At 39.9% G+C, this 16,621-nt stretch overlaps 1 protein-coding gene across 1 annotated transcript; it reads left to right on the forward strand.

Annotated features, from left to right (window-relative positions):
* The first annotated feature begins 2,835 nt into the window (after positions 1-2,835).
* On the forward strand, positions 2,836-9,077 carry LOC145867145 (uncharacterized). Its single transcript, XM_082971201.1, has 2 exons — positions 2,836-3,352; positions 6,898-9,077. The coding sequence occupies exons 1-2, from the start codon at positions 3,022-3,024 to the stop codon at positions 7,884-7,886; spliced, it is 1,320 nt and encodes a 439-aa protein (XP_082827327.1). The 5' UTR covers positions 2,836-3,021; the 3' UTR covers positions 7,887-9,077.
* The last annotated feature ends 7,544 nt before the right edge of the window (positions 9,078-16,621 follow it).

Consider the following 16,621-nt stretch of genomic DNA (forward strand, 5'->3'; position numbering starts at 1 on the left):
TGTAGGAGCAGTATAGACCTAGTCTGTTCATTATATACATCTACATGATGTATTGTTACACCATGTAGGAGCAGTATAGACCTAGTCTGTTCATTATATACATCTACATGATGTATTGTTACACCATGTAGGAGCAGTATAGACCTAGTCTGTTCATTATGTATATCTACATGATGTATTGTTACACCATGTAGGAGCAGTATAGACCTAGTCTGTTCATTATATACATCTACATGATGTATAGTTACACCATGTAGGAGCAGTATAGACCTAGTCTGTTCATTATATACATCTACATGATGTATTGTTACACCATGTAGGAGCAGTATAGACCTAGTCTGTTCATTATATACATCTACATGATGTATTGTTACACCATGTAGGAGCAGTATAGACCTAGTCTGTTCATTATATACATCTACATGATGTATTGTTAGTCCATGTAGGAGCAGTATAGACCTAGTCTGTTCATTATATACATCTACATGATGTATTGTTACACCATGTAGCAGCAGTATAGACCTAGTCTGTTCATTATATACATCTACATGATGTATTGTTACACCATGTAGGATCAGTATAGACCTAGTCTGTTCATTATATCCATCTACATGATGTATTGTTACACCATGTAGGAGCAGTATAGACCTAGTCTGTTCATTATATACATCTACATGATGTATTGTTACACCATGTAGGAGCAGTATAGACCTAGTCTGTTCATTATATACATCTACATGATGTATTGTTACACCATGTAGGAGCAGTATAGAACTAGTCTGTTCATTATGTACATCTACATGATGTATTGTTACACCATGTAGGAGCAGTATAGACCTAGTCTGTTCATTATATACATCTACATGATGTATTGTTACACCATGTAGGAGCAGTATAGACCTAGTCTGTTCATTATATACATCTACATGATGTATTGTTACACCATGTAGGAGCAGTATAGACCTAGTCTGTTCATTATATACATCTACATGATGTATTGTTAGTCCATGTAGGAGCAGTATAGACCTATTCTGTTCATTATATACATCTACATGATGTATTGTTACACCATGTAGCAGCAGTATAGACCTAGTCTGTTCATTATATACATCTACATGATGTATTGTTACACCATGTAGGATCAGTATAGACCTAGTCTGTTCATTATATCCATCTACATGATGTATTGTTACACCATGTAGGAGCAGTATAGACCTAGTCTGTTCATTATATACATCTACATGATGTATTGTTACACCATGTAGGAGCAGTATAGACCTAGTCTGTTCATTATGTATAGTTGATGTATAGTTGATGTATATACATCTACATGATGTATTGTTACACCATGTAGGAGCAGTATAGACCTAGTCTGTTCATTATATACATCTACATGATGTATTGTTACACCATGTAGGAGCAGTATAGACCTAGTCTGTTCATTATATACATCTACATGATGTATTGTTAGTCCATGTAGGAGCAGTATAGACCTAGTCTGTTCATTATATACATCTACATGATGTATTGTTACACCATGTAGCAGCAGTATAGACCTAGTCTGTTCATTATATACATCTACATGATGTATTGTTACACCATGTAGGATCAGTATAGACCTAGTCTGTTCATTATATCCATCTACATGATGTATTGTTACACCATGTAGGAGCAGTATAGACCTAGTCTGTTCATTATATACATCTACATGATGTATTGTTACACCATGTAGGAGCAGTATAGACCTAGTCTGTTCATTATAGACATCTACATGATGTATTGTTACACCATGTAGCAGCAGTATGGAGGTCAGTGGGGGACAGAATTGTTGACACCCTTGATAAAGATGAGATAAACGACTCTATTAAATAAATAATTAAAATACTGAGCTATATTGTATGTAAAAAATACAGAAATTATATTATTTTATACTAATAGAATTGCTCAGAGAAAGAGATTTAGTTTATCATGTAATTCTCAAAAGGTAGGGGTCTGAATTATTGCCTCCCATGTTTTCAAAACTCCAGCACCCTCCCCTTGGGAGAATAACGACACTGAAATGTTTAATGAGATTAGAGAACACATTGGGTGGGACCTTAGACCCTTCCTCCATACAGAATCTCTCCAGGTCCTTGATTTATTTAGTCTGTCTTATGGACTGCCCTGTTCAATTCAAACCACAGGTTTTCAATGGAGTTCAAGTCCGAAGACTGAGTTGGCCATAGAACATTTTTGATTTTGTGACCAATTTACAGTTTCTTTGTTTTGCTGGAAGATCCACTTATGGCCAAGTTTCAGCCTCCTAGCAGAGAGGTAACCAGGTTTTGGGCTAAAATATCCTGGTAGTGGTTAAAGTTGATTTATTTTATACATTTTTGCTCATCTTTATCAAGGGTATTAATAACTAGGTGCTTATTTTGATATCTTGTTTTTTGACTGAGTCAAACAGGGACATTGATCTGATTAACACCAGTAAATACAGTGAGTACCATCTAATAAAACAGGGACATTGATCTGATTAACACCAGTAAATACAGTGGAGTAGATGTAGAGTTTGTTTTAAATTCTCATAAAAAACGGAATTAATCAAATAGCACTTGTTGCTTTTTGTACGTGTTGATATAATATTAATATTTAATGGAGAGAAAAAAACGTTTCCCTAAACTGCTTTATAATATTATAATTCAATGAAGAATAAAAATAGTTTTCCCTCCTCAACTGCGTTTCCTCCCTCCAGACAGCAGATGGCGATATGTGTCTTTCAGGCGATGTTTCTAGTGTGACGTATAATCTAGTGGACGGAACGCTTCTTCAACAACTGCAGCCACCTCGGTAGCTCGCTAGCCGACAAAGTCGGAACATTCAAGTTCTTTAGACAATTTCGTGGTTTATTTGTCACTTTGCTTTAAACATACTTATGTGGAAACAACTAGCTACCCCATTTAATTTAATATTTACGTTGTAAGTCAACTAGCTGGCTGGTTAAGTTAGCACTAGCCTAGCTAGCTAACATCCCCGACCATGAGTTCACTAAGCTACTCTCCTCCTGCTAAAGAAGAGGTCTGCTGGACGGAGAAAGAAGCTCTCGTGAAAGAGGAGGAGGAGGAGGAGGCTGTTACAATACAAAAACAAGTAGAGGGTGAGGCTGTTACCGTGAAAAAAGAAGAGAAAGACGTTACAGTGAAAGAAGAGGAAGACGCGTTCAGAGTGAAAGAGGAGGAGGATGTTACTGTGAAAGAAAAGGAGGAAGATGCAGTTTTTGGAGTGAAAGATGAAGAGGGGGAGATTACTGTCACATTAGAGGAGCACGAAGAAGAGAAGACTGGAGAACTGATTAACACTAGTAAATACAGTGAGTACTATCTTATAAAACAGGGACATTGATCTGGTTAACACCAGTAAATACAGTGAGTACTATCTAATAAAACAGGGACATTGATCTGATTAACACCAGTAAATACAGTGAGTACTATCTAATAAAACAGGGACATTGATCTGGTTAACACCAGTAAATACAGTGAGTACTATCTAATAAAACAGGGACATTGATCTGATTAACACCAGTAAATACAGTGAGTACTATCTAATAAAACAGGGACATTGATCTGATTAACACCAGTAAATACAGTGAGTACTATCTAATAAAACAGGGACATTGATCTGATTAACACCAGTAAATACAGTGAGTACTATCTAATAAAACAGGGACATTGATCTGATTAACACCAGTAAATACAGTGAGTACTATCTAATAAAACAGGGACATTGATCTGATTAACACCAGTAAATACAGTGATTACTATCTAATAAAACAGGGACATTGATCTGATTAACACCAGTAAATACAGTGAGTACTATCTTATAAAACAGGGACACAAACTCTGCAGTTGTTGAACTAATGTGTGATTTTTAAAAGGGCATTCTACACTCAAATATGTTTTTGTACTGTATGAATTGTTCATGACGTCCTCCAGGGATTTTTAAACTTTTCCTGTTGAAAAGTGATATAAATACAGTAAAGTATAAACACACTAATGGGAAACAAATAAATGTTTTGAGTAAAATAGTGTTTTTTTTAACAACTGCAAACTAGAAGGAGTGAATGATGTCATAGTAAGGCCTCCAAGGAGTTGGCTTGATGGGAAGTCGTGATGTCATCCAATAGGAGACTGATCTTCATGTGAATATTCATTATTCTTTTTAATATCCTTCATGTTCTGTCAAGTTGGTTGTTGATCATTGCTAGAAAGCCGTTTTCAAGTCTTGCCATAGACTTTCAAGATGATTTAAGTCCAAACTGTAACTAGGCCACTCAGGAACATTCAATGTCATCTTGGTAAGCTCCTCCAGTGTAGATTTGGCCTTGTGGTTTAGGTTATTGTCCTGTTAGGACAGTTTTTTGTATTCAGATCTCTGAAATGCTCTCTACCTACGTAACATTTAGTGTCTCCTTATGTTACGCTGGGAAAACAGTTTTCATGGGAACAGAAATCCTAAATCATTTCAGAGTTTACTAAATCCAATGGTTCTAACCGAGAGTCACCTTAACTTTATTGACAACACCCAAATGGATACTGTCATTAACGCAGTTCTTCAATAATTACACATCATTCTTAATACTGTAGCTGTTTAGTTACAGTCACATGTTCAACTATCATCAGCTGATCCAGGAAATCATTTTCTGAATGACAGTCACATGACAGAAGCCACAACATGCAACAACAACCAAAGTGCTTCTTCATTCATTACTCTGGTAAAGACAGTTATGCCGTTCTCCATGTTGGATCCAACATCCCTAACAAATGGATGTTTATAATGTGTTATTGTCTGGTTGATTTACAGTAGGGTCTCGTTAGTCTGTTTGGACACAGAGATACGCTCCACGTTGGATCCAACATCCCTACTTTGCTCATAATGTGTAGAGAAATGTTCCTTGATGGATAGGCTATTGTACAACACACAGAGCTATTTTCCTATATTTGTTGTTATGGGCCCTACAGTAGGTCTATGTTGTTGTTAGGTGTAGTTATGGGTCCTACAGTAGGTCTACGTTATTGTTAGGTGAAGTTATGGGTCCTACAGTAGGTCTATGTTGTTGTTAGGTGAAGTTATGGGTCCTACAGTAGGTCTATGTTGTTGTTAGGTGAAGTTATGGGTCCTACAGTAGGTCTATGTTGTTGTTAGGTGAAGTTATGGGTCCTACAGTAGGTCTATGTTGTTGTTAGGTGAAGTTATGGGTCCTACAGTAGGTCTATGTTGTTGTTAGGTGAAGTTATGGGTCCTACAGTAGGTCTATGTTGTTGTTAGGTGAAGTTATGGGTCCTACAGTAGGTCTATGTTGTTGTTAGGTGAAGTTATGGGTCCTACAGTAGGTCTATGTTATTGTTAGGTGAAGTTATGGGTCCAACAGTAGTTCTGTTATTGTTAGGGGAAGTTATGGGTCCTACAGTAGGTCTATGTTGTTGTTAGGTGAAGTTATGGGTCCTACAGTAGGTCTATGTTATTGTTATGGGTCCTAGAGGACACTATGTATGTCATGCAACAACAACCAAAGTGCTTCTTCGTTCATTACATAGGTATGATTGTTGTTAGGTGAAGTTATGGGCCAATTTGGCAAACAGTGTACAACCCCTCATTGTCAGGCTGATGGAAAAGCCAAAGAGCATTTTACTGGTTGAAGTGTTTTTTAAGTACAAAGCGGTTGATTTGCGATGACGACACAAACATTATATTAAGCAGGAAATTCAAACAAGCCTTACAATTATAATCCAAAGTAGTGTGAAATGAACTCATTAGCAACCTGGAAATGGAGGTTACTCCCCTGAGTTTCCCCCCATTCAGAATACATTGTGAAAAACTAAAATCTTTGCTCACCATTTCAGATATACTACATCCATAACTAGTGGTTTCCTCATTACCAGATATACTACATCCATAACTAGTGGTTTCCTCATTACCAGATATACTACATCCATAACTAGTGGTTTCCTCATTACCAGATATACTACATCCATAACTAGTGGTTTCCTCATTAGCAGATATACTACATCCATAACTAGTGGTTTCCTCATTACCAGATATACTACATCCATAACTAGTGGTTTCCTCATTAGCAGATATACTACATCCATAACTAGTGGTTTCCTCATTACCAGATATACTACATCCATAACTAGTGGTTTCCTCATTACCAGATATACTACATCCATAACTAGTGGTTTCCTCATTAGCAGATATACTACATCCATAACTAGTGGTTTCCTCATTACCAGATATACTACATCCATAACTAGTGGTTTCCTCATTACCAGATATACTACATCCATAACTAGTGGTTTCCTCATTACCAGATATTCTACATCCATAACTAGTGGTTTCCTCATTACTAGATATACTACATCCATAACTAGTGGTTTCCTCATTAGCAGATATACTACATCCATAACTAGTGGTTTCCTCATTACCAGATATACTACATCCATAACTAGTGGTTTCCTCATTACCAGATATACTACATCCATAACTAGCGGTTTCCTCATTAGCAGGGAGGAGTTTATGCAATCAAATTGTGTGTGCATCGCCCTCGTGCCGCAATTTTATGAAACACAAAAAGGGGCCTACATTGGATACAAAGAGTTGTCTGGCACACTGCTTCGAGTTTCAACAACATGAATAACTTATTTCTAGCCTACCATCATCGATTTTACTACTAATGTGAAAACAAGACAAAATATGACTATTCTTGCTCATTTTAAGACAATTGTCAAATAATTTTAACATTCATTACAGACGTCAATTGTTGTACAACATCGTGGCTACGCTGTTGGCATCACCTTTACAGTGGATTACTGCTGTTGTGGGCCTTTAACCATCTGTCTGTCTTTGTTGTTCACACAGGAGAGAGGCGGGACAGTTGTGGATCCTCTGGGGAGTCTCAACAACCTCTTGATGCTGAAGAGGCAGAGAAGAGTCTCTCCAGATCAGAACACCTCAATAAACACCTGCAGAGATCCACAGGGAAAAAATCTCACTGCTGCTCTGACTGTGGGAAGAGATTCACCTCATCAGGCATTAAAATTCATCAGAGAATCCACACAGGAGAGAGACCTTATAGCTGTACTCAATGTGGGAAGGGTTTTGCAGCATCTACCTATCTTACTCTACACCAGAGAATACACACAGGAGAGAAATCTTATAGCTGTGGTCAATGTGGGAAGAGTTTTAGTCAATCTGGCCATCTGACAGTGCACCAGAGAATACACACAGGAGAGAAATCTTATAGCTGTAATCAATGTGGGAAGAGTTTTACTACATCTGGCCAGCTGACTTTACACCAGAGAACGCACACAGGAGAGAAACCTTATAGCTGTGATCAATGTGGGAAGAGTTTTACTAGATCTGACCATCTGACTTTACACCAGAGAACGCACACAGGAGAGAAACCGTATAGCTGTGGTCAATGTGGGAAGGGTTTTGCGGCATCTACCTATCTTACTCTACACCAGAGAATACACACAGGAGAGAAATCTTATAGCTGTGGTCAATGTGGGAAGAGTTTTAGTCAATCTGGCCATCTGACAGTGCACCAGAGAACGCACACAGGAGAGAAATCTTATAGCTGTGATCAATGTGGGAAGAGTTTTACTAGATCTGACCATCTGACTTTACATCAGAGAACGCACACAGGAGAGAAACCGTATAGCTGTGGTCAATGTGGGAAGAGTTTTGTTAAATCTAGCCAGCTGACAGTACACCAGAGAACACACACAGGAGAGAAACTCTATAGCTGTGGTCAGTGTGGGAAGAGTTTTACTGAGTCTGGTGGTCTGACTAAACACCAGAGAACACACACAGGAGAGAAACCTCATACCTGTGACCAGAGATAATCTGATAAAAAAAATCTCTGATCAAATATCAGAAAATACATACATGAAGAAGTTGTTTCATGATATCTATGAATTAATGTCACAATGTAGAAAGTTTTAACATTGTAGTAGGAGTATTTTAATGATGTCACAATGTAGAATCCTAAACGTTTGTCCCCTGTTCTATTGATTTCAACATGATATGGATATTAGCCTCAGGGGGAAAATCCAGGCTCTGAAATGGAAGAGTTACTATTTATGTGATTTAACAAAAAATGACTAACAAAAAAAAGAGTTGTGTTACACTTACCACGTTGGTGACCCACTTGAATCAAAATGCAACACTTCAAAATGTAGCTAGCAGCTTTCTACAAGTTGTCCTCTGACCAGGGATGTACACATTACTCCCAGATTCCATGTGGTTTTTCAGCTGTTCGTTTTAACAGGATGTGCAACCTCATGTCCCTCCTCTTGCATAATTGATTTCAACATGATATCGATGAGTGATGACAAATAAGTTCCTTTGTTTAGCGACCCCTACATTTAAATGTATCACTCCAAAATGTAGCTGACTGTCTTCTGCAGGTTGTCCTCTAACCAGTGAGGTAAAATATATCTCCCATTTCCATGTGTTTTTTAGTTGTGTTAGTTTCAACAGCACGTACAACCTGATTTCCCCCCTAATCGATATCAGTGATTTATTGCTACTTGTCAAAACAACAGCGTTTCTGGTGCAGTTTATAAGGTGCTTGTTTTAAAAAATACAAGTAATATGATTATTGTGGCAGATGTTTGTGTATATAGCACATGTTATGTTTAGGTTTTCAATTCATCCCAAACTGTTTCTGCTTATTGGTTATTGATTTGGACACGTTTAAACTGTGTTTTGACATTGGGGATATCCCACCTAGCAACATGTAATTGAAAAGACGTTGAAAAGAAGACTATGCCAAGTTTTTTCAGTGACTTGAAAACAACTTAATTTCAACTTAGTTGCAGGTAGCCTAGTGGTTAGAGCGTTGGGCCGTCATTGAAAATCAGAATTTGTTCATAACTGACTTATTGACAATTATTGCCTACCGGGGAACAGAGGGTTAACTGCCATGTTCAGGTGCAGAACGACAGATTTACCTTGTCAGCTCGCGATTCAATCCAGCAACCTTTCGGTTACTGTTAAATGAAGGTTAAAATAAAGAAATAAATACACATGGACGCAGTATAATCATTTGGTCTGTAATCAATTTTATTAACAATCCTACATCACTCCAGTATTTCTTCACAACATTCAAGCGTTAATTGTCTTTATTCCACTACTGAAGAATCATGTCTCACATCACCTCATATTTCAAACATTCAGCCTGACAAAATATACGTTTTATTATTCCATGCCTCACCATTAAGTTAATTATTGCCAATACATATTAACCAAGGGGTGTACATTTGATCACAATTTATTTGGACTTTTTCCGTATTGGAGATGAGTTTTGTTTGGGCTCGTTCCAAGTGGACCAGAGTTCTAGAAGCTAGTGAGTTTTAGGAAGACGAGAGTTCTAGAAGCTAGTGAGTTTTAGGAAGACGAGAGTTCTAGAAGCTAGTTCGTTTTAGGAAGACGAGAGTTCTAGAAGCTAGTGAGTTTTAGGAAGACGAGAGTTCTAGAATCTAGTGAGTTTTAGGAAGACGAGAGTTCTAGAAGCTAGTGAGTTTTAGGAAGACGAGAGTTCTAGAAGCTAGTGAGTTTTAGGATTCTATAGAAAGAAGAGAAAAAGGAGAAAAAAATATTTCAATTGTATATTATTATTTAGAAATACGTGTGTTTTTCTTGTTTTTAATTGTTGACAGGAGGTGAAGCATTTTAGTTGATTTTAATATGAAATGGAAGTTGTTTTCTGTTGGTGGTGAGCAAACTTGTCCAACAAAAATATAGGATATATTTGTTGTCTTAAGGTGTTACAGGCTTTGGTTTTTCCATTTATGTTTTGAGGTTGGACTTTAGTACGTCTAGCTCGTTAGCACGTATAGCTCGTTAGCACGTCTAGCCCGTTAGCACGTATGGCCCGTTAGCACGTCTAGCTCGTTAGCACGTCTGGCTCGTTAGCACGCCTAGCTCGTTAGCACGTCTAGCTCCGTCAGCGCGTCTAGCTCGTTAGCGCGTCTAGCTCGTTAGCACGTCTAGCTCCGTCAGCACGTCTAGCTCGTCAGCACGTCTAGCTCCGTCAGCACGTCTAGCTCGTCAGCACGTCTAGCTCGTTAGCACGTAGGACGCACTGATTGGTGTCACCTCGTTAGTCAGTATGTGTTACACCTGTGCTGGCTTGTCCATCTCGTTAGTGGGAAGGTGTTTCACCTGAGCTGGTCCAGGTTCTATTTAAGAGTGTCTGGCCCAGTGCTCCAGTTGTCTTGATACATGTGGAGAGTCAACACCTTTAGTTGCTCCACCTTTTTGGTTTACTTCCTGTCTTTAAGTTTGGTGTGGGTTTTTATGTTGTTTTCCTCTTCTTGGGCAGATTTAGTGGGTCTCATGGTGGGTGTCTTTTAGATCCCAGTTGTTGTTACTAGTCAACTTTCAGTGGACACCCCCATAGTGTCTTTCAGAACCCCTCCTAAAAAACAAGTTATATTTTGGGTTGGATGTTGCATCCAATTAATATTTTAGTCAATGTCATTTCCTTAGAATGTTCATTAGTCTTTCAGTTGTTAGTCTTCTGTTTGTTGTGTTCTAAATATTTTCATTTTTATTTATTTTTTCCTGTGAAGCCATTGTGTTGCATCCGTGTCTGAAATGTGCTGTATAAATAAAACATAATTTGATTTCAACAAATGAACCCAATGACTGACCAATCAACAAACTCTTGGTCCCTCTTAGTATGAAAAACAGTATCAATCCCACTTTTCCAGCCTGCAGAAGGCGTGGTGGAGTGGTAAACACCACCCCCGGCTCTACCAGGGGCTTGAGGTGGTCTCCCACAGCTCTGCTTATGTCATGTTCTGTGGCCTTGCTGTTCCATTTCTTGACTGCCCCTGCAACACAGAAACACATTTAGTCATATTATATAAAACACAGAGCCGGTTTCACATAGAAGGCTTAAGCTTAGTCCCAGACTAAAATGCTTGTTTGAGCTGTCTTAACTCAAAGCGACTTGCACAGACTTATCTTAAAATAGTCGTAGATTTAGACTGTTCTGGACAAATCAAAGGCGATTGCAAGAGGGAGGATTAGAGCTACTCCAGGACTAAATGGAAGATTAAATGAATCTTTCAAAGAGGCAGGTTTAACTTCTACTTAGTGCTGTTTGTGAGGGAGCCTGGATGATGTGGAATGTCTAAAGGAAGACCAGCATGCACTACAGAGGCCAGACCAGTACTTGTGGATAGGAGGAATCCATTACATTACCTTGAGACCGCTTTCGTATGTACAAAGAAAATGCATTGGAGCACTGGGCCAGAAACTCTTAAATAGAACCTGGACCAGCTCAGGTGAAACACCTTCCCACATATCTCTGCTTGAGCCTAGACTTTCCTCTCTGTCTCAAAGAGGAAGGCCTTCACCCAATTCTCTCCAAGTTCTGATCACTGTGAGGTTTTTGGCATCTGGAATCTTTCATTGTGAAACTGGTGATTTGTGTCGGTGCCAGTGAAGCAACTGTGTGTTTAATAGTTCACAAAGTCTGCAGGAGGAGTCTTTACATCTAGTTTCCTGATGCTGCTGGTCAAGCCAACTATAAAGTCTGCAGGAGGAGTCTTTACATCTAGTTTCCTGATGCTGCTGGTCAAGCCAACTATAAAGTCTGCAGGAGGAGTCTTTACATCTAGTTTCCTGATGCTGCTGGCCAAGCCAACTATAAAGTCTGCAGGAGGAGTCTTTACATCTAGTTTCCTGATGCTGCTGGTCAAGCCAACTATAAAGTCTGCAGGAGGAGTCTTTACATCTAGTTTCCTGATGCTGCTGGTCAAGCCAACTATATAGTCTGCAGGAGGAGTCTTTACATCTAGTTTCCTGATGCTGCTGGTCAAGCCAACTATAAAGTCTGCAGGAGGAGTCTTTACATCTAGTTTCCTGATGCTGCTGGTCAAGCCAACTATAAAGTCTGCAGGAGTCTTTACATCTAGTTTCCTGATGCTGCTGGTCAAGCCAACTATAAAGTCTGCAGGAGTCTTTACATCTAGTTTCCTGATGCTGCTGGCCAAGCCAACTATAAAGTCTGCAGGAGGAGTCTTTACATCTAGTTTCCTGATGCTGCTGGCCAAGCCAACTATAAAGTCTGCAGGAGGAGTCTTTACATCTAGTTTCCTGATGCTGCTGGCCAAGCCAACTATAAAGTCTGCAGGAGGAGTCTTTACATCTAGTTTCCTGATGCTGCTGGCCAAGCCAACTATAAAGTCTGCAGGAGGAGTCTTTACATCTAGTTTCCTGATGCTGCTGGCCAAGCCAACTATAAAGTCTGCAGGAGGAGTCTTTACATCTAGTTTCCTGATGCTGCTGGCCAAGCCAACTATAAAGTCTGCAGGAGGAGTCTTAACATCTAGTTTCCTGATGCTGCTGGCCAAGCCAACTGTAAAGGGCAATATGAATATCTGAATATGGGCAGTTCCCAGGAGTGATTGGCTGGTTAGATGGATGTCATGTTCCCATCAAGTTTCCATCAACTCCTGATGCTGAGGAGTACTGTAACCATAACAACTGGTTTACCATCAACTCCTGATGCTGAGGAGTACCGTAACCATAACAACTGGTTTACCATCAACTCCTGATGCTGAGGGGTACCGTAACCATAACAACTGGTTTACCATCAACTCCTGATGCTGCGGAGTACCGTAACCATAACAACTGGTTCTCCATCAACTCCTGATGCTGAGGAGTACCGTAACCATAACAACTGGTTTACCATCAACTCCTGATGCTGAGGAGTACCGTAACCATAACAACTGGTTTACCATCAACTCCTGATGCTGAGGAGTACCGTAACCATAACAACTGGTTTACCATCAACTCCTGATGCTGAGGAGTACCGTAACCATAACAACTGGTTTACCATCAACTCCTGATGCTGAGGAGTACCGTAACCATAACAACTGGTTTACCATCAACTCCTGATGATGAGGAGTACCGTAACCATAACAACTGGTTTACCATCAACTCCTGATGCGGAGGAGTACCGTAACCATAACAACTGGTTCTCCATCAACTCCTGATGCTGAGGAGTACCGTAACCATAACAACTGGTCAACCATCAATGTTCAGGGTGGATGCTAATCCTCATTTAGAGTTCTCAAACATTGTTGCCTGTTGGAAAGGTGCAACTCACCATTGAAGGATTTCCCTCAACTCTTCATTGGTCTCAGTTTCAGAGAGGACAACATAGTGGACTACTAGAGTAACTTTTTATTCACTCCAGACATAAATCCCACAACAGCTGAGCAGCAAAGATACAACAGACCTCATATCCACACGAGAGGGATGGTCCAGCGTGTGTTTGGCGTATGGAAAAATAGATTCCAGTGTTTTCGCAATACACTTGGTTTCAAGCCAAGAAGTTGCTGCAAGGTGATCATTGCTACAGCTGTGCTGCACAACTACCTGAAGCAGCATGGCTGTCCTGATCCTCCCATGATCAGCATCAAGCAGATGTACCCATGACTGTCCTGATCCTCCCATGATCAGCATCAAGCAGATGTACCCATGGCTGTCCTGATCCTCCCATGATCAGCATCAAGCAGATGTTCCCATGACTGTCCTGATCCTCCCATGATCAGCATCAAGCAGATGTTCCCATGACTGTCCTGATCCTCCCATGATCAGCATCAAGCAGATGTACCCATGACTGTCCTGATCCTCCCATGATCAGCATCAAGCAGATGTACCCATGACTGTCCTTATCCTCCCATGATCAGCATCAAGCAGATGTTCCCATGACTGTCCTGATCCTCCCATGATCAGCATCAAGCAGATGTTCCCATGACTGTCCTGATCCTCCCATGATCAGCATCAAGCAGATGTTCCCATGACTGAGGCAGATGTGATTGAGGCAGATGTGTCCATGACTGAGGCAGGCAATGACCAACGAGGACTTGCACAGTTGCACAGGGAGATGCTTCACATTGCAGCACTTCAACTAGATGAGATGCATTTAAATATGGAATGTATTCATTATGGATTATTTTTGCTTTGATAATGTTTGTTCTGTACACAATTCAAATAGTGTGGAGCAAAATGAAATGAGTGACTAAACCAAGGCTGGTTTAAAATGTAGTTTGTGGTGTTTAAAATACTCTCATGAATATCCAAATGCCAAAACATGTATTGTTTTACATATCATATTGTTCACCATGGCTGGTCATCACTATTGTCTCATTACTGTCTCTTTGTTGGATCATACCTCTCTCTTCCAACTTCATATCCAATTCAACCTGGACAATTCTCATCTCATGTTCTTCCTTCAGATATTTCATTTTATGCTCATGGAATTCTTTGGTTAACGTTTCATGCCTGGTCATCTACTTTGTTCTCTGCTGAAAGGTGGTGGCAGCATCTTCTCTCAGGGATGTTATAGCAGATGTGGAGGGAACCCACTCACTGTGTACTGGCTCTTCCAACCTGTTCACATTACACCCTCACTGTGTACTGGCTCTTCCAACCTGTTCACATTCCACCCTCACTGTGTACTGGCTCTTCCAACCTGTTCACATTACACCCTCACTGTGTACTGGCTCTTCCAACCTGTTCACATTACACCCTCACTGTGTGCTGGCTCTTCAAACCTGTTCACATTACACCCTCACTGTGTACTGGCTCTTCCAACCTGTTCACATTACACCCTCACTGTGTACTGGCTCTTCCAACCTGTTCACATTCCACCCTCACTGTGTGCTGGCTCTTCAAACCTGTTGGTCATCATCTGGTATACCATCCAGATGTTGGTCATCATCTGGTATACCATCCAGAGGTTGGTCATCGTCTGGTATACCATCCAGAGGTTGGTCATCGTCTGGTATACCATCCAGAGGTTGGTCATCGTCTGGTATACCATCCAGAGGTTGGTCATCGTCTGGTATACCATCCAGAGGTTGGTCATCATCTGGTATACCATCCAGAGGTTGGTCATCGTCTGGTATACCATCCAGAGGTTGGTCATCGTCTGGTATACCATCCAGAGGTTGGTCATCGTCTGGTATACCGTCCAGAGGTTGGTCATCGTCTGGTATACCATCCAGAGGTTGGTCATCGTCTGGTATACCGTCCAGAGGTTGGTCATCGTCTAGTATACCATCCAGAGGTTGGTCATCGTCTGGTATACCGTCCAGAGGTTGGTCATCGTCTGGTATACCATCCAGAGGTTGGTCATCGTCTGGTATACCATCCAGAGGTTGGTCATCGTCTGGTATACCATCCAGAGGTTGGTCATCGTCTGGTATACCGTCCAGAGGTTGGTCATCGTCTAGTATACCATCCAGAGGTTGGTCATCATCTGGTATACCATCCAGAGGTTGCTGCTGCTCTATTTTTCCTGACAGGAAGTCACTCAATTCATCAGTGTTGTCTTGTTTTGGTGGTCCACCACCAGTAGTAAATCTCTCTCTTCTGATCTCTGCTTTCTCTCTTTTTAAAGTCAGTTTAAGGTTCTTCCACAGTCTATAAAAGGCAGACATCATTTAATAATAAAAGTGATGTCACAAAAATATGAATATGAGAAATGTGTAATCCTGATAATAATGCAGATATCTCACCTCTAGTTGTTGTTTCTTCCTGTAATCCTGATAATAATGCAGATATCTCACCTCTAGTTGTTGTTTCTTCTTGTAATCCTGATAATAATGCAGATATCTCACCTCTAGTTGTTGTTTCTTCCTGTAATCCTGATAATAATGCAGATATCTCACCTCTAGTTGTTGTTTCTTCCTGTAATCCTGATAATAATGCAGATATCTCACCTCTAGTTGTTGTTTCTTCCTGTAATCCTGATAATAATGCAGATATCTCACCTCTAGTTGTTGTTTCTTCTTGTAATCCTGATAATAATGCAGATATCTCACCTCTAGTTGTTGTTTCTTCCTGTAATACTGATAATAATGCAGATATCTCACCTCTAGTTGTTGTTTCTTCCTGTAATCCTGATAATAATGCAGATATCTCACCTCTAGTTGTTGTTTCTTCCTGTAATCCTGATAATAATGCAGATATCTCACCTCTAGTTGTTGTTTCTTCCTGTAATCCTGATAATAATGCAGATATCTCACCTCTAGTTGTTGTTTCTTCCTGTAATCCTGATAATAATGCAGATATCTCACCTCTAGTTGTTGTTTCTTCCTGTAATCCTGATAATAATGCAGATATCTCACCTCTAGTTGTTGTTTCTTCCTGTAATCCTGATAATAATGCAGATATCTCACCTCTAGCTGTTGTTTCTTCCTGTAATCCTGATAATAATGCAGATATCTCACCTCTAGTTGTTGTTTCTTCCTGTAATCCTGATAATAATGCAGATATCTCACCTCTAGTTGTTGTTTCTTCCTGTAATCCTGATAATAATGCAGATATCTCACCTCTAGTTGTTGTTTATTCTTGTAATCCTGATAATAATGCAGATATCTCACCTCTAGTTGTTGTTTCTTCTTGTAATCCTGATAATAATGCAGATATCTCACCTCTAGTTGTTGTTTCTTCCTGTAATCCTGATAATAATGCAGATATCTCACCTCTAGTTGTTGTTTCTTCCTGTAATCCTGATAATAATGCAGATATCTCACCTCTAGTTGTTGTT

Source organism: Salmo salar, unplaced genomic scaffold, assembly GCF_965601325.2.
Source record: "Salmo salar unplaced genomic scaffold, fSalSal1 ptg000221l, whole genome shotgun sequence".
NCBI classification, from domain to species: Eukaryota; Metazoa; Chordata; class Actinopteri; order Salmoniformes; family Salmonidae; genus Salmo; species Salmo salar.